The following is a 22,246-nucleotide window of genomic DNA, read 5'->3' as shown; positions in this document are numbered from 1 at the left end:
GAAGAATCATTCAAACAAAGGGCCAAGAAAAAGAAAAAGAAAAAAAAAGGTTAATTTTAATGGTATATAATAATAACAAATTACTTCCCAGTGGATTTTTCACTTTCATTCATATTTCTGGGAAGCTATAAAATAGTAATTTTTGCCTGGTTTAGAATCCAATGATAAGAATGTTTTGAAGTAATTTTGGAGCCATAAAGTAAAATATCTCACAGAAAAAAAAAGCAAAATTATGTATTTTGATTTTATCAGTATCTGCCAGCTATAGGGGAATATAATTTACACCCTTGCACTATATATCTCATACAACATAACACAGTGCCATAACAACTTTCAGCACCACAGAACATCCTGAAATCTCCAGAATTTATAATTCAGTTAAAATAAATTCAATAAATCTATCCTTAAATAAAATTCTTGAACCAAAGACAATAAGTCAATATAAAGAATACTTCTTTATGAAGTATTGCATAAATGATGGAGATACTTGGATTTTAGCTCCCCCTTCCCCAAATATCTCACCCTCTTGTCTTGAACTGACTAAAGAGGAGGGTAAAATACTGAATAAAAAATTGTGGCAAAGAAATCAGACTGCTTAACTGGATAAATTCAATTTAAAATGTTTTCATAGGGAAAGCTCATCTATATATTGTCTATCATACCAAATATTTCCCTTCCATTTGCAGCTATAAAGACAACTGTCTTTTCTAAAAAGAATTCATTATCATTCAGTTGTCAAAGGCAAGCAATCACTGAACTCATTTTTCACTTTCAGTATTGATCATTTATTCAAAAGGAAACTAGTCATTGTTTGGAGATCAATATCAGTATGATGACATATATGAACACTGAATAAACCAGTTAAAGAAAGAAGAAATGTGAGTAAACTATGGGAAAGGAGGTTGAAAACACCCAAAGCCTGATGTAAAGTCTTCAGTCTCTGTTCACACTGTAGAATTTCAAGCCTGAGACTGACATGATATGTTGAGCTCAGTTCAGATAACGTTATTTTCATTTCACTTACACTTTTGAGTCCAAGAAATAATGTAAAGCAAATAAACAAAGATTTTAAGAGTTTATTTAAAATTTTAGATTCTGTTTGGTACTTTTTATCTTCATATAAATTGTGCATCTCCCTTTCTACATACATAATATATAGTAATTATCTATTTTATTTTTCTTGAATTGCAAATGTTACAAACTACCCTTGTAAAGACATATACTATAGTATCCTTTCTTTCTGAAAAGTCACTTAAGTGACTCATGATTAAAATATAACAAGCAGATAAAAATAAAATAAATTCTAAAAATATTTTTCAAATAGATGTAAGTACTATGGCAACTTTCAGAACTCTGTCTTTATTCTGTACTTTATTTATTTTACTTAGAAACTTAGGTTGAAAAATGTAGACAGAATCATTTCACCTTTCAAAAAAAAAAAGAGCTTACTACATTACTTTATACAGAACAAAACCATTTTGATACTTTGAAAAACATTCTCTAAGGGAAAAGAAAGACTGAAAAGCTAAACAAACGGGCCAAGTGAAGTACTAACCATATGGATACATCAAATATGGTAACTGGAATTATCTTCTAAATTCTTGTGCATCAGTTCTGAGGTCTGAAGTGTTGCTGGCTAATCAAATGTGCCACTAACATGTATAAAATTAAAGGGCACAGATGCATAAATAAATTGCATGCATTCAGATAAATTAAAAAAAAAATAAGAATAGATAAAACTAGAAAAAATTAAAGGAAAATTTTAGCACTTAAGAGACTTGTAAAAGTTATGATCCAGATCAAGATGTTAGACTACATCTTCCATGATGCACTAAGCATAGTATCAAAACTTTTTTCACTCCTAAGTAAACATCATTTCAAAAGCCAAAATAAATTTTAATCTAAGTTTAGTTATATGTTATCTAGTAGAAAAAGGAACACATGTTCCATTCTGTGTTATCAAGAGGAATGGATTAGAAAAGCTCCTGTTCCACATACTTTACTGCTGCAACTTCTTCAAACGCATTTTATTTGAAGATTATCTTAGTGAAAAGCTTAGGAGGCCCTACTAGTGCTTGTTCAAGAAAGCTTTAGGGCTGAATAATAAAGCATACCAAAACGTGTTTTTTCTTTGCTTCTGAAGAACAACACAAGAAATACTTCCACAATACCCACCCCAATCACGGAAAATTAGTTCCAGATGATGAAAATACCTAACAACCATCAAATCTAATAGCTGTGCATGCCTATGCATTTATACCTGTGTGAAAATATGCATGTATAGAGATGGACAGAGACTCTAGCTAAATATCTATTTGCTTTCTATGTATGAGTACTAGGTGTAATACATACACACGCACATTTAAAGATAATATAAATATAATACGCCCACTCATTCTTCTTAAAAGTGTGAAGCTAGGCATAATCAACATCTGTTGCAACAGCAATACCAGATTATTATTTACTAGAAAAGTACAAAGATAACAACCCTTCTAGTAAATATGAATATTTTGATTAGCACATGTTCTGCCCATCTGCTGAAATCTTAAAGCAAATTGAAACAAGATTAGTGAATATTTTTCTTCAAGTTATTCATGCAGTTTCTGCCATCATTAGGAGGTTTCACTTGAATTAGCTATAAAATAGTCTCCCCTTCTTCCTATTTTAAGTGATAGTGATGTGCAGAATACGTTTTATCTCATTCTTTGATCAAATGTCTCTATATCAAGCAATTCACCCAAATATATGCAAAAAGGGATAATGATGTAATTTTCAAATCAACTGAAATTTTTCTAAGAGACTGAATTCAATGGGCATGACCAATTGGGAAAGCATGCTTTGAAGGACACAAAGTAATGCCTGCCTTACTCGTTTACAAGTACTTATAATGGTATCTGTTTTGACAAATATTGTATTAATTTGCTGCTTCAGTACATGTTGATAGTTTTGTCTTACTGCTTACACTTTATCGTTAATGTTTCAAGAAAGATGTACCTCTTCTTTGTGTTATATCAAATAATTTATGTGTTTACACTACATACACAGAAATTTCTCTAACACAAAGTCTCAGATCCGCTATCAGAAGAGGTCTCGCTCCTACTGATTAATGGAGATGTACATTTTGTCACAAAAAAACCCCATATTTGTTCCCAGAAATAAATTCTGAATACTACCTATTCCATGTTTTGAATAGTCTTCGTTTAACAAATTCTACATTATAGAAAACATTGATGTGAATCTACTTGCATTATGTCTTTAAAATCTGCATTTTCCAAAACAGTACTATTCAAGTGCAAAATGTCCTTATAATAAAAGGTTTACAATTTGTATAGGTAGAATTGAAATCTAAATGGATAATAGAAAGTTTCCAAAAGTTAACTTACATGATCAATTAGTTCACGAACCATTCCATTCCACTGTCCACTGGCATCTTCCTGGGCTCCATATTTTCCATCCTCCACCAGTCTAATCTCATAGGAAAATCCAAGGATAGTAGACAGCTCCCTGAGGAGGTCAATGCAATAACCTTCAAATCGATCATTTCCATATAAGGGTTTGTCAGACTTCTTGAACATAACATATGGCTCTTCCTGCAAAAATTAAAAAGACAAAATGGATAATGAGTGCCCCCACAGTTTTCTTTTTAACCTAAAGTATTACGCTACCGTGATACTACTGCCTGTAAAAAGAACTCAAATGAAAAGTAGAATCCTTTTAGCTTTTGATTATGTCTGTCTAAAGTCTTCAAACTGAAGTTAGTCAGAAGACCCTTCTTTCTCATTTTTATTTGAAAAAATGACACTGTGAACCCTGTAGATATATCATCAAGGAATTCATAAAACCACTAAATTTAAATGTGTTCCTTTACAAGTTACATAACACATTAACATCAAATGCATTGTTTGGATGGACATTGTAAGCGTTTTAAAATGGAGAAACAATGTGCTTTGGCAACTGAAAAAAAAATTAATTAAAACCCCAAACATCAATCAAATGTTTTAAGTATTAGATTTTACACTTTTGTTTACAGAAGTATTTTAACTGCTTTCTCAATGTGTTGTTAGGTAAAGTATAGAAAACCCGCAGGAGGAGACACAAGTCAGTGAAATCACTTACTGTTCTGTTGCCTCAAGCTATAGGCTGTCATTTACAAGACTGCAGCAAAACCAGGAAAAAGTTAACTCAAAAAGCAAATTTTATGATATACATTCCATGAAAACTGAATTTATTTTCTCTAAACATTTATATTTTTGTATTTCATTTAAACTATAATGTGACATTTTTTGCAAAAAGTGATGTGCAAACAGAACTGCAAACAAATTAAAATTATTGGCATAATATTCATAATTATGGAAAGAAACAACATTTACCAAAATATAGGATTTTTACATCTGTTTCTCAATATAGGATAACCTTCCTCAAATACAAAGCTGAAGGGAAAAAGACAAAAAACAAATGGTAGAGTTTACACTACAATATGGCTCCAATATTCAAGTTGTATTTGACAGATTAAATACATTACTCAGGCTTTGTTCATGTTTTAGACAGGATTTTTTCATTTTTTACAATAATAAAAAAATAAGCTCCAAGTAAGGTAAGAAAAATGGTAGTAGATGCAAGTACTGCTCAAAATACAACTCTCAATGAATAATCAGATAAACTCTCCAGGGTAACTTAAGAAAATTCATACAGCCCTAAATCTCCATATCAGCTCTCAGTGGGGTTAAAGGCACTTCATTCTACAGGCATCTGATGGTTTTAATAACAATTAGTCAGCATTACTGACATAAACATCTATGTTGAGGTGTCCCGTGATTTAAGCATTATATCTGCATAAAACTGGAACTTTAACATATAAGATTTTACCCAAAATGCAAAGGAGAAAACAAGGAGATCTCTTCCTCTTAAAGTGTATTCAGAATATATCTGTTCCCCTGTTGCCTCTTACACTTTTTTTTTTTTTTTTTTTTGGTAAATAAAAGAAACTACTGAATCAAGACTCTGCTGAGATTCTATTTTTATATACCTCTACTGAAATTAATAACCTTACAGCCATATTTTGAAAAAAGTACACTACTGGTCTCCATACAATTAACAAGGAATATAACATGAAATAAATTGTCCAGAGAAATTACTAGGATGTTTTGACAGAAACTTTTCAAACAATAGATAGACAAATGACTCGAGGAGAGCTCTTCCAGATGTAGTACTGACAAGAACAAAGACCTGACTGAAAATATGAAAGTTGAAAACAATTTAAACTACAAGGATCATTGAATAATTCTTGAGAAGCAGAGACAGTGACAGAATCATAGAATCACAGAAACATAGAACAGTTTGGATTGGAAGGGACCTTAAAGATCATCTAGATCCACCTTCCCTGCCATGGGCAGGGACACCTTCCACTAGACCAGGTTGCCCAAAGCCCCATCCAACCTGGTCTTGAACACTGCCAGGGATGGGGCATCCACAGCTTCTCTGGGCAGCCTGTGCCAGTGCCTCACCACCCTCACAATGAAGACTTTTTTCCTTATATCTAATCTAAATCTACCCTCCTTCTGTTTAAAACTATTACCCTTCATTCTAACACTACTTGAACAGAAAGTACGTATGAAAACTCAGACAATTTATATGAAATATCCCATTAAAAACAACTGTAAGGAAAAAAGTTTTTCAGGTGAAATGAGAATTCCTTAAAGAAAGTACACTACTGGCCAAGCAGAAATGATGCTAAGACAAAAAACAGAAAGTGTAGAAAAAAAAGCAACAAGGCTCAAATATAAATTCTTCAGTGAACTGAAACTCAGAAAGGGAAGTATGAAGGAAGTGAAATGCAACTCTGAATGTGAAGGAAAAAACAGAAAAGCAAGCAAACAAACATAAATCTTATGCAGGAACAAATGCATAAATGCCAAAGCAAAAAAATACAGTACAATGTGCAATTGATATTATGGATAAAAAGCAACATTGTAGAAGCAAAGATAAAAGGAAGTTCTAGGAACCAGTTCATCTATTGCCCAGCAGGAAAAGAAAATCATGAAATGACATTACAAAGACAATCAAACAGTTTGATGATTTTCCTGTGCCTGTCTTCTCTGAAAAGGCTAATGCTGATCAGATAATGTACAAAATTAACACAAGAAACACATGTAGAAATGTTTAGACTAAAGTAGGGAAAGATAACTTCGATGAGTCCTTGAACTTTAAGCATTTGCAGGAAGTTTGGACCTGATAAGTTCACAGAAGAACTTGGTTTAGCAATTTCAGATCCAATAGGAATTATCTTTTAAGAATTCATAGACGCTTCAAGGAGACTGTAAAAGGCTTATCTTTAAACTCTTCCCAATCAAAAAAAACCTTCACAAATTGGAGGAAGGAGGAATATGAAATTGTAGACTGATTAATGCAATTTTTAGAAAAAACAGTATTTTTATCCTAAGCAAATTATAAAACTATTTCATTTGTGGGAACCTAGAGGTAAGAGAATATGGAGAGGGGAAGAAGTTGAGGAAAGTTCTCATGTTATATGCAAAGTCATCCTGTTCTTCCTAAAAATATGAAGAAAATTTGACTGTCCAGAAGTGTGCACTTCATTGAAAGAGATTCATTATCAATATGGAAAGTCATAATAAGTGATATTCCTATATAGGATACAGTTCAATATTTCCACTTATTCTTGAACAGAAAAGATGTTAATTGGATATGTATTCACCCTATAATGGGGTAGGATCAGAATTCAAAATAGCAAGTTTCAGAAGAAAGAAGTGAAAATAAAAAAAAAGGGGGGGGCATTCAAAAGGGATTAATTAATATTTCCACACTTCAGATGAATAATAAATTGCAGAAATTCAGGAGGAAAAGAGCTGATTAGGTAGCAAATGTATAAACTTAAGTTCCAGATATTATAGGGGATCATGTACTAGACTCAACAATATCACACCATTAACTGGGCGGGGGGGAATCCTTGACCTATTTTGATCTGGTTTGAGCAGGAGTTGGGACTGGAGGATCTACAGTGGTCTCTTCCCATCAAAATTAATCTATTATTTTATATTTTTGATACTATTAATTTTTCAGTTGCTGTATTCCATTCCATTTTGACTACTACAGATCAGGAGAAAAATGAACCAAGGTCTACAAAATAATATGAGGAAAGACTGACAGAATATAGGCTGTTTCACTTAAGGAAGAACAGACTGAGAGGGAAGTGACAGTAGTCTTCCAACACATGCAAAGTTTTTGCAAAAAGGAACCAGAAAAGTTCTTTCCTGTAGAGGGGACAGGAATTAATGGCCTTAAACTTTGGCAAAAGAAATAAAGGTTAGAAATTAGGAGAGACTTTATAATGGTAACTATACTTAAGTGCCATAGTAGGTTATCCAAGAATTTGAGTGTTTTGCTAGAAGAAAAAGCTAAGCTCAATCCCTTAATCTTGTTTAAAAAAAAAAAAAAAAAAAAAAAAAAAGGCCAAGAAAACAGCTACCTATAGCAACTGTTTCTGATGTGAAAAGAATATTCACCATCCAGGAAGTAAAATCATGACAATTGAAAAAATGTCCATTTCAGCTGTGAGGTTCTGTGTTTTGGGAATTTTCAAAAATGCCTGGAACTTCTTTATCAACAGTACTTAATTCAAATATATTATCCCATATTAAGTTTGGATTAAATACTCAATAAAGTATATTAGCTACACTTTAAATCCTAAAATTTATTTCTGAAGGTGTAAAAAAATGTGTTTCAGATCTAAAAAACCTCAGACTTGTGCTTCCCAAATATAACATTCTATATATGCCTCTGTAGGCATTATGAAATTCCTATGTATCCTGGAATGCTCATATACACAGATCCTAGACATTTGCTCTCTGAGTGGTTCAGATATTTACAGAGTAACACATCCCCCAGTCTCTCTGGAATCTTGACAAGAATCTTGACAAGTTTTTTTCTATCTTCTATTCCATGCAATCCTGAATTATATGGGACAAAATTTAAATATCTGCGATATCAGAGAGGCAGTATAATTGCCAATTCATGCTTTTGTGTCTCCTTTACTAAGTAAGGTCAGCAGGATTTTCTTCCCTGAGCCATCCAGCTCATCCATGCATTCTTGCATTTTTTCCTGTAAACTCATTGCAGTAATCCTCAATTGCTTTATCTGTTCTGCCAATGCTTTTTTACACTATGTTAAATAAAATCTTGAAACACTTTCTGGAATTCATAGCTCTAACTCCATACTCTTTTATTATTCTTTAACCATCTTGGATAGGGGCTACAATAGTCTCTATGCTACTATTTAATAATTATAATATTTTTTTAATGGGGAATAAAAAGCTTTTGCTGAGAAGATTGATCAGTGAGTTGTTAATACTTGCAATACTTTCACAATCCTTACATTAAGCCATTACTTAATGGTTCTTACTACTTTTTCTTATAGTCTTCCACTGTCCAAAATATTTGCTTTTTCTCTTCAGACCTTTTATCTGCCATGTAAAGCATTTTCTTACTTAGCTTCAACAGGATCAATCTTTGATTTATCAGGAAGTGGTTTTTGGCAGCTTCATCCGTGATAGCTCTTATTAATGCTAAAGTTTTCTCTAGTTCTTCTCTTTTTCCTCTGGTAATATAAAATAGCCTTTTTTAAATACTGAACATGGTATTAATGTATTTTGCACAAATTCATGCAAAGGATCTACCTACATGCTTTATTTGTTAAGTTTTAAGTTTATAGTATAGAGTAATGTAAAACTGGTTGCCAAATACACTCTTAGGAAAGTGTCTGTACATTAAACACATGATCACCATTGGTTCTTGATAGATTATCACTTCCACCAAAATCTTTCACTAGGACAATTATAATTGATTAGGTAGACAGAGTATTTAAACTGAGTCATTAGTAAAGATTGACAATGGCTTATAGTTATTTTAATATGGTTCATCATTTGATTTTGTCTTTTAGCTCCTGAAAACATGATCCTTAGAAGTTACTAGACCACATGACAAAACGAGTTGATCAGACTTGTTTTCAGAATTTTTGCAAGATATTCTTCAAAATCTGAACAGTTTCAGTTGAAATTAATAGTCTTTAAACTGGATTCATCTCCCCAGGGGAGGAACACCTTCCCCTTAGGACTTTTATTATTGCTCTGTCTCTACACAGGTGCTCCAAAAGAAAGATTCCTGGATAAATCCTCATGTTGAAACAATGTTTCCAGAAATTGTGCCTGCTCTGAATTAACTTAGGCTATAGGAAAGGAATTCTACTATATATTTTTATCAAGTAAGCTTGTCCTGAAGTAAGAGAAACCAAAGGGAGAGTTATTGCACTTTAAAAACAACCCTTTACTTCATTCAAATTAATCTTGCTTCTACTTTAGCTTATTCTTGATGTGTGAAATTTGCCAACTTTGTAGTGAACCTTCAACCAGATCAGCAGCAAGGAATTACCCAAATTAAGTTCATACATATAGAAATACATAGAATATGGAAATAAATAAAAAGATAAAAGACATCGGGAATAATGAATGAGATGAAAGGGACATGGGTAAATAAAATCTTTATATCATTAGCTACATTTGAAAATGGGAAGCTAAATAAATTGATGTTTTTTCATAAGATTTAAATCATAAAAGTTTATAAACCTTGTACAAGAACAGAGTCTAAATTACATATACTCAAAAAGTTCACATATATAATCATGCATCTAATTCTACTGTTAGGTAATTCATAGTAGCTAAAGTAAATATTTTTAGAAAAAGAAAGACATGGAAAGGGTGTCGTTTCAATGCCAACAGAGACATACACTGAGCAACCGTACCTTTACGTATCTGTGATCAGAAAATGCAGTACACTCCTCTAACTTTCGGTGTACACCTCTATCACCAAGCTATCAAATTTAATCTGAAATCAAACACTGTGGGTTTTTTCAACTGATTATATTTCATATGGATAGCTTTTTCTCTGAAGGGAAAGTCTTTACACCACTGTCCTGGTTCTGGCAAGAATAGAGTTAATTTCCCAAGGAGCCAGGACAGGTGAGCCAAGCTGGCCGGGGGCTATTCCATACCATGTGACATCATGCTCACCATAAAAAGGGGGCTAGTCGGGCAGGGGAGGGGCAGCGCAGTTTCGGGGCGGTTCCGGGACGGGCTGAGTGTCTGGTCGGTCGTTGGTTCGGTAAATCGTTCTCTGTTATCACCCATTGTTACTATCTGTTATCAGCGCTGTTGTTGATTGTTTTCCCTCTCCCTTGCTGTCCCAGTAAACTGCCCTTATCCCAATCCTCGAGGCTTTTGCCGTTGTTTTTTTCCCGTTCTCCTCCCCGTCCCGCCGGGGAAGGAGTGAGTGTGTGGCCGCGTGGCGCTCAGCTTCCGGCTGGGCCTAAACCACGTCAACCACTAGTTCCTTTTAAAATAGGTCAGCTTGAAGAACAACAACAAAAAAAAACCTGGAAACTTTGATTTTTCACTGGAGAGATAAACTGACAATATCTCTAGCACTCAGGAAAATAGTATAATGACCCTTTCTGGTTTGGGTTTTGGGTTTTTTTTTTTTAGAAATTTGAGATATATTGTAAAAAAATTCTAGTGCTAGGCACCCACATGGCAACTGAAGGAGATAGTCACATGAACAGTTAGTAGTCTGAAATATTCAGTTTGGCTAATTAACGCTATGAACATGAGCTTGGGTTATCTGGAGAATGCAGTCACCCTTTTACGCATGGGTGGCTGTAAATATTCTGTCAATGTAATCCAGCTGAGCAATTTGGAAAAATTTAGCAGAGTTGGAAATAATTTTTTTTGCATATGCCATCAAGACTATTTTCACTGGTTCTCTCAATAACATTACAACACCGTTGTTGTTATGTCAGTTAGATTTCAACATGTGAATATTAAAAACAGGTCTTCCAAGTATGAGCTTAGGATTTATTCAATGACTGTAGAACAAGAATGTACACCATGTATGACTAGAATACTTTGTTTGGAAAACTTCAGTGTATGTTCTCATAATTATATTTTTAAAGGCTGCTGAAGAAAAAACACGCAACTCACCACTCACTGTACAGGGAGTCATTCAATTTGATCATATATAGCAGCCTACTGAAGCTGCCCATGGCTGCTAACATGAGAGGAGCCATCTTTACGTTGTGTATTAGACTGCCACTAGAATGAGTGTTTGAGTGCCAGAGCAGAATTTATAGCATATGCAGAATTTGTATTCTGTAGTTCTGGTATAAATACCACCTTAATAACATTAAAGGGAGATATACCTTTATAGCTGTGTATGGTCTTGTATCCTGTTCTTGAAGCTTGGCTGTAGTTTGGATGTAATAAGTTGCAATAAGATGTTTGCTTTTTGAGTGCAAAAGTATCATGACTAGTTCTGAAATGGTGGTCATGACTGTCAATGATTGTGTGACTTTACTTTTTTTCCTGTCCGTGGGGACATTATGTAGAGTACAAGTTGGATCTTGCAGAGGAAAGCTGCCTTTTAAAAACCACCAGATCAAAGGAAATAAAAAATGGTATCAACACATTTGTCAACAACTGCTTAGTCTAAACCACAGGAAAATCCAACACACTTGTAAAGAGATTTCTGAAGAATAATGAAAATATTAAAAAAAAAAAGACCAATTTTTGTCTAAAAAAAAATTCTGTATGAAGCAAGTAAATATCAGGATGGAATCTTTCCTTTCCAGAAATGTTATTCTATATCTGAGTAGTCTTTAAATCCAGATGAATGTAAATCTGTGATGCTCTGCAGAACTCTCAAAGATTTAAGAGGATCACAAAGGGATAGGGGTTTATTCTTGGAAATCATTCTAGTCCAGTGAAAGAAGGTAAATGAAAGACATTCGATTCTAGTGACTCAAAAACTGATATAATACAAAGTGATTCTGTTTCATGAAATGCAGGTTTATGCCTACTTAAAAAGACATCTAATTTATGTGGCCTTTATCTCAGCACAAGGAAAATCAATTATCTGCAAAAGCAGCTAACTAGTGCCTAGACGACTAGAAAGAAGTAAGAACTTGTTCAGTACAAAACATTATAAGAAGAAAATCAATCAGGTCTAGAGAGAATGTAAAGCAGAAAAAAGCCCAATTTATTAATGATAATTGCCAGGATTAAAAAAAATCAAAAATAATTAGCATCATGATGATAAACCTAGCAGGAAAATATGCATTCTCAGAATGTTTCAACTGTTAAGAAAAGACCAAATTAGCTAAAATACTTGTATTTCTTGTTCATATGTCATATATTAATTTAATGATTCTTGGCCAGTGTTGTAAAGGATAAATTAGAGGATGTGACACTATTTATAAATATATGCACTAAGTGGTACGACATGTGTCTATGTAACAAAAAGAAAAATCAGACTTTTATAATCATAACAGACATCAATCTGATTGAAATACATAGCAGACTGATACAGTCAATACTGAAGTTACCTAAAATAAATAAATAAAATTTTAAATATTTAAATAAAAATACCTAATTCAAAGGTACTGAAAGCACTTTTCATATCAGATTCAACTGGCAAATAAATAATTATAGAATTTAAAGTTAATATTAATTTAAATAAAATTTTCATAACTTCATTACTTACTTCACATATAAACTAATAGAGGGCCAAACCTGCCTTGAAGTGAACATTCGCAAAATAATGGAGTATTTGATAACAAACATAGAACGGGATCAGAGAAAGTTCTCATAATACATAGAAATTAATCCTTTATCTTTCTTATCTATTTAAGCAATGTTTGACTGCAAAACCTAAGCTTCTTGATTTAGTGCTACATAAAATTTTGCAGTGAAATTTACACACATTTAAATTCATTAAAACCTGGCTGGCTAAAGTTTAATCCTAATCAAGTATTCTCTTCTGAAGAGCAAAGTGCTAAAACCTTTCTAGGCATCCACTCAGTATATATTTGTGATTCTTTCAAGTGCACTTTTTTATTTTTTTTTAAACACTGGCCCATTTTCTAACATTGATCTGTAAGAAAAAAAGAACAATCTGTTTTTTTCTGATAACACAAATATTGGGTGAACAGTAAGTAACAAGGAGGAGATATCGTGCAAAGATTTTGGTAAGATGGACTGAAGAAAATAGTGTATATTTTTACATTTTAAAGGAAAGCTTTGAGAAACAGTAAGGAAAATCATAGCTTTAAGACAGACATTTACCTTGAGAACCCCTGTTGGGAGCAATTATTAATTTCATCCACAAGTCAGCTTGCTACAAAACTTTAAGCTCGAAGTAGTCATTTCATGTCTCATAAGACTAAAATATCTTCAATGAAGATCGATACAGAACAGCTCCTCCCCCCGTCCCCCAAGACAGATAGGTACTAAAAGTGAGAATGCAGATAAACTAGTAAATGTAAGTAAACGTTTTCCTGAGAAATTTTACTACAATGTACACACTAACTAAAAATACTGCAAGTAAAGATGTGGTCACAAGGAACAGTAAAGTAGCAGGTAGATTAAAAATTATATCTGTAAATAGAACATAAATCCTTGAAAAGTATTTCTTGAGTAGTATGAAAAAATTACAAAAGTTCATTCAAGAATTATATGACCCCCAAGTGACAGAAGATTGTTGTTTTCATATAAACTTTCTGTTTACATGTACTGTTGATGAATAAAGACATTTTGCCTTATTGATAAGGTGATGTCCTCCTGGCTGCATGGTGAACTTTAATCACAGTGATTCTTTTCAGTGACAGCAAAGTCAAAATAATCAGATGACGACAGTCATTTGTCATACACTACCATCAGAGTGGGTAGCACCCTTCTGGATGCAAAAAAGAGGATTACATCGAGGACTAGAGAGATTACATAAAGACTTTATTTGATATAAAATATTTTCTGAAGTCCAAAAATCAAATAAGATAGAACTTGGACACATTTCAAAAAGAAATTAGAAGGAGGAGTCAAGTTTCCATTGTATTGTATTAAAGGCCAGATTAAATGATCAAAATGTTTTCTTCTGACTTAAGAAGTCAGAAGGCTAAGCCTCCATGAATGTAAACAATCAGTTTTCTCATTTCTATGATACACAGTAAGTATACTATCTCCAAAGACTTTTTTCATTAAGAATGTCAAAGTAACAGTTTTTCCATTACACATTTTCATGTATTCTACTTGCAAAATTTATCTGTATTCATTTTTTAATGCATAAATTTCATCACAAAGTTAAAGCTTCCCTACACAATAAAAGATTTTTGTCTTATGTTTATAGATGTTAAACTAATATTGTAGCCTTTCAGACTTGTTTTAGTGTTTAAAATGTACAACTAAAACTTGAATGAAAACCCAGTTACTCTATACAAATGTGGGCATGGAAAAAATTTACTGATAGCATCTTTTATATTTGGTTGCTTGATCTATGTATTTTCTCTTCAGATTTGGACAAGATACACTTACTTGAATTATTCCTGTAAACTGGATTATATTTCAACTACAAAGATATTACTAGAAATGACAATAATAAATTCCAATTTTATGACAACAAATTGTCCTAATTTTAATTTATATGGATAGTTATCAAACATATGGATTATTCATTAATACTTGCAATATGGACATATGTATTTTTTAAAGAATCTAGAATTTTTGTAGTACTATCAGTATTGAAGAAAAGCAAAACAAAAGTACTACTACAAAAAAAGTGGAAGCCCTGATGATGAAAAGAGGAAAACCATCTTCAAAATCTGCCACTCTTAGAACAGAGAATTTTAATCATTAGCTTCTGTTCACCAGGGATACTGGAGTTAAAAGGCTGCCACATCTAATTAACATTTATGTCAGATGTAAGGAATACACATTAGGCTTTCACAGTTGGCAGTCAAAATTCAAGTGGGAGAGGTGAAGCAATCCACTAGTTACAATCAATCAAAACAATGTAATATATTAGACATCTCAGTAGTCATTTGAGTGAGGATATTCTAATAGAAGAAACTAAGGCCAGACAAGAAAACCCCAAAGTTGCCTTCCTCCACTATAGAAATTAATTATGAATAACTTCATTGGACATTTTTTAAGATATTTCCTGAAAGATTCCCTAGTATGACCTTTTTTGGGTCATGAAACGAGTAGTCCTAACTATGCTTTGATAAATCATAGCCTAAAGAACTCAAGCCATAGTTGTTCTTTTCTGCGTTTTGTCAGGCTCCTAAAAAAAAATTAGTTTTCTCTATTCCCCCACAATTCACTCTTAACTTTGGTCAGACTTTAAATTAACTCAGCTGCATCCCAAGAATGTGTACTAAATTTCCATTCCAGTAAAGCAAAACAGATATGAGTGGATGCCTATTTCAAGCAAAACAACTTGACTCAATAAAACACAGAATGGGAACTCCAGCAACATTGCATACTGTACTAACCTATTTTTCAGCTGAACTGAATCATACTGTCTTCATGATACATGAAGAATATCAAAGACATTATTAGGTCTTACTATAATGGAAAAGAAAACATTATTTTCTTATGACGCATCGTAAATTTTCAAGACTGGGGGGAAAAACAAAAAAATGCAAACCCAAGACATCCAACAAATACAGCAAACATTTCCTAGACTGATGGCCTTTGGTGTTCATAAGTGCAGATCCTGAAGTGGAGCTATAAACTGATCCTTGCCACTATGTAAAAGTATATTTTTATTACTAACATTTTAGTAGAAGGGAATTGAAACACCAGAGAATTATTTGAGAGAAGTTGTTTGGGATGATGCTGTAAACTTGAAACCCAAAGAAAGTACTTCTCAGTCGTTATTCAGAGATATAAATACATGGCCATCCTAGCTTCTGCTTGCACTCAGCCAGGAGAAAAATAGCTTTATTGACCTTTTTCTACTGAGTCAAACTTCAACTTGTGCCGATCGCACTGCAGTCATTCACATACTATGACTCCCCTCAAAACTCATCATTTTTTTCTGATAAGCTTCACTTACTTTTATGTTTGAAACACAAACAAGCACTGTGGCCAAGCATAGCTCTGGATACCTTGCAAGTCTGTAGGCCCCAAAGGTTATTAGAAGGACACAAGCATTGTGCTAGATTTCAGGGCAAACGATTTTCAACTTAAACTGTTTTGCATTTTGAGCACCATAAACTATAAAGCAAGCTACTTTAACTTCCTCAGTGGAAAAATTCATAAAACACATTAGTTTGCTTTACATTTCTGCTACATCTTCAAGAAATTAGTTTACAGTCTGCAGTGGTGGCTGAATACAGACAAGTGGAATTGAGGCACAAGTGGAATGAAGCTCAGGAAGGAGAGGGTGCAGACTCTGGATGTTGAAGTGGGTATGAGAAGTCTGGGAGAGGCATTTAGGCATACACTGTTCATGACAGAAAAGTATATAAAAAGGGGATAAGAAAAGACTAAAACAGACTAAAACTGGAAAGTAAGGAATTGTATATTCCTTTAGCTTCCAAAGAAAACAATTATCACATCTGAGTAAATAAAAATAGAAAAACTTCAAGTTTACAGTTTTTCTGCTAGACAAAACCAGATTCAACTAATTCATAACAGTACACAAAATTCAAATAGATTTAGGAGAGTGAAATAATCATTTAGGGCTATCACATCAGCAGGAACCAAATATTATTGAATTATTAATATCTCAAAATTTAGGTATTGCTTGAATCATTTCAGAAATGATACAATAGTAATTATGAGAAAAATCTGCATCAGATACCTTTCCTCAAAATATACCATAAAAATGAAAAAGATTACAAATATGCAATTCTGTGTTCAAGAGATGAATGACTCATCTTTATAAAGATAAAAGGTAAAGTTATTCTTTTTTTTATAGATAGTAATTTAAAAATTGGCCATTAAAAACTCACACTTTAAATATCCTTTTGGTCCAAAAGAAAGAGAAAGTATGAAAAATGAAATATGACATACCTAAAAAAAACCAAAGATGCTAAAACCTTGGGCTTTGCTTGATTTTATATCTTTATATTGAAAACAGGATGTCATTTACATGGCATCAGATTTCTACACAGTTGAAAAAGCATCATTTATAAATAAAATATAGCATGGGGATATTAAATTTTGAACAAAATAAATTGTTTTGAAAAATCCATTATAATTATTCCTTCTAAAATATTCAAAGATATTTTTTCAGGGAAGTATAGTAAAAAAAGTAATTTCACATTTCAAAAGGAACAAAAACAAGCTAAATTTGAGATTTTCACACACCTTTCATAACTTTCACCCATTTCTTGAAAAAATTAAACTTGAAAACTGTGAACTTTTCTGAGATTTGATGTAAACAGATACAGAAAAGTGCACAAAAGCTATAAGGGTAAGGAGTATCCATTTCAGCAGAGCAAGGCAAATGAACCTGTATGATAAGATGTACAGACTGGTTTGCAATTTAGCTTAAATAAACAAACACCATCCACATATATTTATAAATATGAAAATTGAATTCAACGGTTTAAAAGCTTCCAAAGTAAAGGTAGAATATGTATAAGAACAAAAATATTTAGGTACTTATATTTAAAATCTAGAGAAAAAAATAATCAGACTTCTAATAGCTGGCATAACAAAGTCAACTTAAAGAGAATCAAATTATAAGAAAGCCATATTGCAGAACTTGAAAGGTGTTTTGGTTTTGGTTTGGTTTGGTGGTTTTGGGGTTTTTTTTTAAGTGTAGAATATTCAGAATGTAGAAATTAAATTCTGGAAAAAATTGTGAAGTTCCAATGCAGATGGCATTAAAATAAAATAAAGCAATATTGTCAAAAAGATTGAAATACCCAAAGCTATGCTTATAAAAGATACAAGCAGTATTTTTTTTAACTATTATTATTTTTCAAATGTTCCCCCCCCCAAAAAAAAAAGCTGACCATTGCTCCATTAGACATGTTCACCTGGTACTTTGGGCTGCTATGGAACCAGTACTTGGAAGCCAGACATCCTTCTGCACCAAAACTACATGCCAGTACACTTCTGAGAAGTGATGAAGTCCTGGGAACCCTGACCCCTTTTCATAATAGAGCTACTGAATTGCTGATAAACCAAGGAATAATCTTTTAGATGGTTACCTATGGCATGTATTATGCAGAATTCAAGACAAAAAAAGATCACATAGTTCCATCTTTACTTGCAGCAGATGAATTTATGAATTGTAGTTTATTTATCATTTTTTGTCGATCAATATATTTTCATCTTCAGTAGACTCAGCCACCACTGAAACAGCAGGGTATACTCACAGTTGTAAAGATCTTAACAATTACAATATAAAAGAGGAAAAAGATATCATTCAGAATTTCAGAAGACAGAATTAAAAATAAAAGAAAGACTGGTATCTTTAAAAGAAAAGTGTTAAAGCAAACTACAGAGAAAACTGATCAAGACTCTGTAGCTGGCAGTATACTATAGACTATTATCGAGAATTGTTAAAGTGAAAAAACAGCATAGAAGAAACACATGAACAGTTTAAATGAGATAATTGCCTTTTTTTAAAGCAATATTTTCCAGACTGAAAAAAGGAGAGTAAAGGAAGGTGATGAAAAAGAAAATAAGTTTATAGGAGCCATAGTACTGTATATTGTTCGCTTGCATTGCTGCAAAATGAATATTCAGTAATATACTTTCTGTCAAACAGAAGCGTATTTATTAAGCACAAAAAGACAGAGCTACAAAAGTAAGCTAGCACATGTGCTTTCCGTACTAGAACAATTTTTGGTTCATTTCATTATTCTGAGTACCACTCATAATATCTTCACATAGATGAAGAGTTATTGCAGTTACCAAAACTGTCACTGAACAATAACTGAAGTATAAAAGGCAGTTATTAGTGAGCAACTTGTAACACCAATTTGAAGTCCTCATATTTCTTCTATTTATTATGTCATTTAGATATGTGCAAAAGGACAGATGCTTATGAAATGCATCTAACCAAAAATTATTCCTTAGGAAAAAGTGTATCCTTGATTACAGAAAGCAGCTGCTATCATAAATCTCAGGAATCTACTTTTGTGAGCTTTACCAGTCCAAAATCAGTGCTTATTAATAGCAATGCTATTTACACTTATGCAGTTTACCTTTTCTTGAGATGATTATTTCAAACAAAATCATGCAATTGTAAGTACCACTACACAAAATCAATATGATACATACAGTATATGAACTAAAATCTCATCAATAGATAGATGTTAAAACATAATCTTGAAACACCCTAAGTTATGGAGTGTTTCTTAAGCAATCTTGCAGGGATTGATCCTTGTCCCAGTATTGTTATCACTGATCTGGAATCAAGTATACAATGACTGCTAATGAAGTGTCCAGATGATATAAAGACTGGTTGAGAACTGAGCAATGAAGTGAACAGGTCACTAACAGAGATAAGAGTATGTTCTGAAAAGCAGTAATACTAGAAAGCAATTGGGAAAAATGTGAAGCATAGTTATATGTTAGTGGAATGCTTCAAGAAAAATCCTACTCAGGACATCTGGATACAATATAACAGGAGGGGGGCTGATCAACTGGAATTGTTAAGAAACCTTACTTAATAATGCCGTAGTTCTTATACATACAAAACTTGTGAAGGGCAGTGGGGAAAAAAAAGACAGGCTAATACTGTAGAAAACATGCTTTTACTTTACTATAAGAGGTTCATTTACATTTTATAAAAAAGAAACCCAAGAGATTCCATGTTTATAAATTGTAATTAATGGGACAACAGAATGTTGTGGTAAGACTGTGCTGGTCTTAAGACTTACATCTGAGTCAGCCACGTTCCAATTACATATCAGGTATGTATTTTTCAATTAATGGAATAAATGAAACAAAGGATTCAGAAGATTTTATATAATTTGTAAATATTCACATAAAACCAGACTTTACAAGTAACCAAAAAATTACCCACTGGATGAAATTATATGTCTTATGTTACATAAAAATTTAGAAGCACACTGACATTTGTATCTATGTACCTATGAAAATTAATTCTAGCTTGAAGTGTCAAAATATATGTTGGTAGGTAAAAGCTTATTAAAACATAAAACTGTTGGGAAGTGAATTATTTTTTGATACCTGAAAATTCATTATAATGGTGACAGCAGACAAACATGGCAGACACTTCTGGAAGGTTTTTCATAGAAACAACTCATTCACCACTGTGAAGTTATCAACAACGGCAATGAAAAAGAAGTCATTTCTGATTTAGTTCAAATGATTCCTCAATTAAATTTCAGTATGATTAAAAATTTCAACTTAATAATCAAGTAATAACGATGATGAAAATAAATGTTAAATATTTCATACTTTCCCTAGAGGTCATATCTTGGTGTTAGATTAGTAAATGAAAGCAATACATTTTGCTGGCTAAAATAATCAGGCCAAACCACTTTTTAAAAAAAATACATTTTGTCTTTTCATACGGTGCTGAACTAAACAGCTTTGTGATAGAACCAAATATTTTAGTCAATAATAAGGAAATTGAAATTACTAATTAACTGACATAACTCTAAAATTGAGATAATTTACTTACAATTCAGATGAGAGTAAATACCCATGACTAGCATAACAACTGGAGTTCATTCATGACAGTAATTTCTAAGCAACTGTAATGTATACTACAGACTGCTCATTACTGTTGTAATTAGTATAGTATATTCTATTAGCTTTCCTGTACAACTGTATTTCTGGAAATGCAAATATAATTGCTTACCAAGATGGTGGTAACGATTAAAGAGCGATTGGACAGGGAATCTGTGATGTTTGCTGGTTTTCCTTTCTGATTCTCTGTCATGTTAAGGCCGCTCAATGGATCCCAAGTTCCAACCTATAAAACAGTAAAATACTGTGTAAATTTTCCACTAGTTACATTTCAGCATCTAGAAAAGAACACTATAAGGAAAAACAGATTGCTACAGTTTAAAAAAAAAAAGCTAATATTTCTTATTAAAACCTGTTCCATTTTTCTCTGTCATTACATTTAAAGTCTGTTTAAAATATAATTCACAATACCTCAAAATGTGTTTCGTGAAGTGTGACATTAGGTGGAAAAATGATGCACAGAATATCTAAAGCTACTGTGAATACTTAATTTTCCATTTAACTTTCATTCTTCAGGATAAACCACATCTGAAGACAACTTAATAGTTAGGATTTACTATTTTCTGTGATCAGAGAGAACAGCAGAGCAAAAAGATGTTTGGAGAAAACGTAACGGAGAAGACTGAAAGTAGGTTAAGTGTAATAAATTGATTTACAGATAATGTTCATAATGTACACAATTATACCTTGCAATTCTTATTCCAGTAAAGTCAATAGGATTTTTCTCTAAGTAAGGAGATCCAGGGTTATGCTTTAAGGTTCAGGTCAAGGACAGTCTCACATACTAAGTAATAAGTAAGGGGGCTTATGATTACATCATTTATCTTCGATTTCATCACTATATAACTAAAATGGGCAAGCAGTAAATACAACTATCTAATTTTTGTCATCAGAATATTTGTATTACTCCATTGCCTAAAAATTTCTGTTCCACAGAAATCAGTATTTTATCTTTCTTCTTTGCATAACACTCAGTACAAGAAGTCACTCCTTTAAATGGTTGATTCTTGAATTTTGGCCATTCACTACCTCATAAACTGACGCAAGAATCATGAAGGGCAGAAAGGGGAACATGTGTGTCCCAGAAATATGATTGGAAAATAACATCTAACACATAATTTCAAAGTATTGAAACCAAAGCTTACTACCAAAAAAACCTTTCTTCATTTACTTTTTTAATACTGTCTTATTTGGTGACTTGAAAGGTTTTTAGGAAATGCAAAATGTTCAGCCTTGCAGTTTGGCAACAGTTAAGAATTTATAAAAGGATTGAGAACTTTCAGTTGCAACATTCTGTTAATTATGGCAAGCACAGTGTTTCCTTTACTTCGAAGAAAGATCAAACTAGAACACAATAACAAGGAGTGACAAAGACTGGAACGTGACACTGTCCCTGCTGTTTTTTCACATAATTGAAGCTGGACCGATACCCTCTATGAGATTCAACTTCAGGTAGACAAGTAGCACAAAAATTTCTAAGGGAACTTCATCACTTTATTTGATCAATTTCAAATCCTCAAGTCATTAAATCATGTACTTTAGTGCAGTTCAAATTCATAATTCAAATTTATCTTGGCAAAAGCTAACACATTTCTAATTAAAATACTTACTCTCCTACTTTTTAGTATAATCACAGCCACAATCAAATGAATAATTATCAACTGGTA

General features: G+C 32.6%; 1 protein-coding gene across 3 annotated transcripts in view; it reads right to left on the bottom strand.

Moving 5' to 3' along the window:
- The window catches only part of GRIK2 (glutamate ionotropic receptor kainate type subunit 2), a 433,684-nt gene that overhangs the window by 175,345 nt on the left and 236,093 nt on the right, over nt 1–22,246 (bottom strand). For all 3 annotated transcript variants that reach the window (XM_075747790.1, XM_075747789.1, XM_075747791.1), the window contains 2 exons: nt 20,692–20,805; nt 3,384–3,590 (listed from right to left, as the gene is read on the bottom strand). In XM_075747790.1, the coding sequence (XP_075603905.1) occupies nt 3,384–3,590; nt 20,692–20,805 (321 nt within the window). The remainder of the gene's footprint in view (nt 1–3,383; nt 3,591–20,691; nt 20,806–22,246) is intronic.

Source organism: Balearica regulorum, chromosome 3 (assembly GCF_011004875.1).
Source record: "Balearica regulorum gibbericeps isolate bBalReg1 chromosome 3, bBalReg1.pri, whole genome shotgun sequence".
NCBI classification, from domain to species: Eukaryota; Metazoa; Chordata; class Aves; order Gruiformes; family Gruidae; genus Balearica; species Balearica regulorum.
This window is presented reverse-complemented; position numbering and strand designations above follow the sequence as displayed.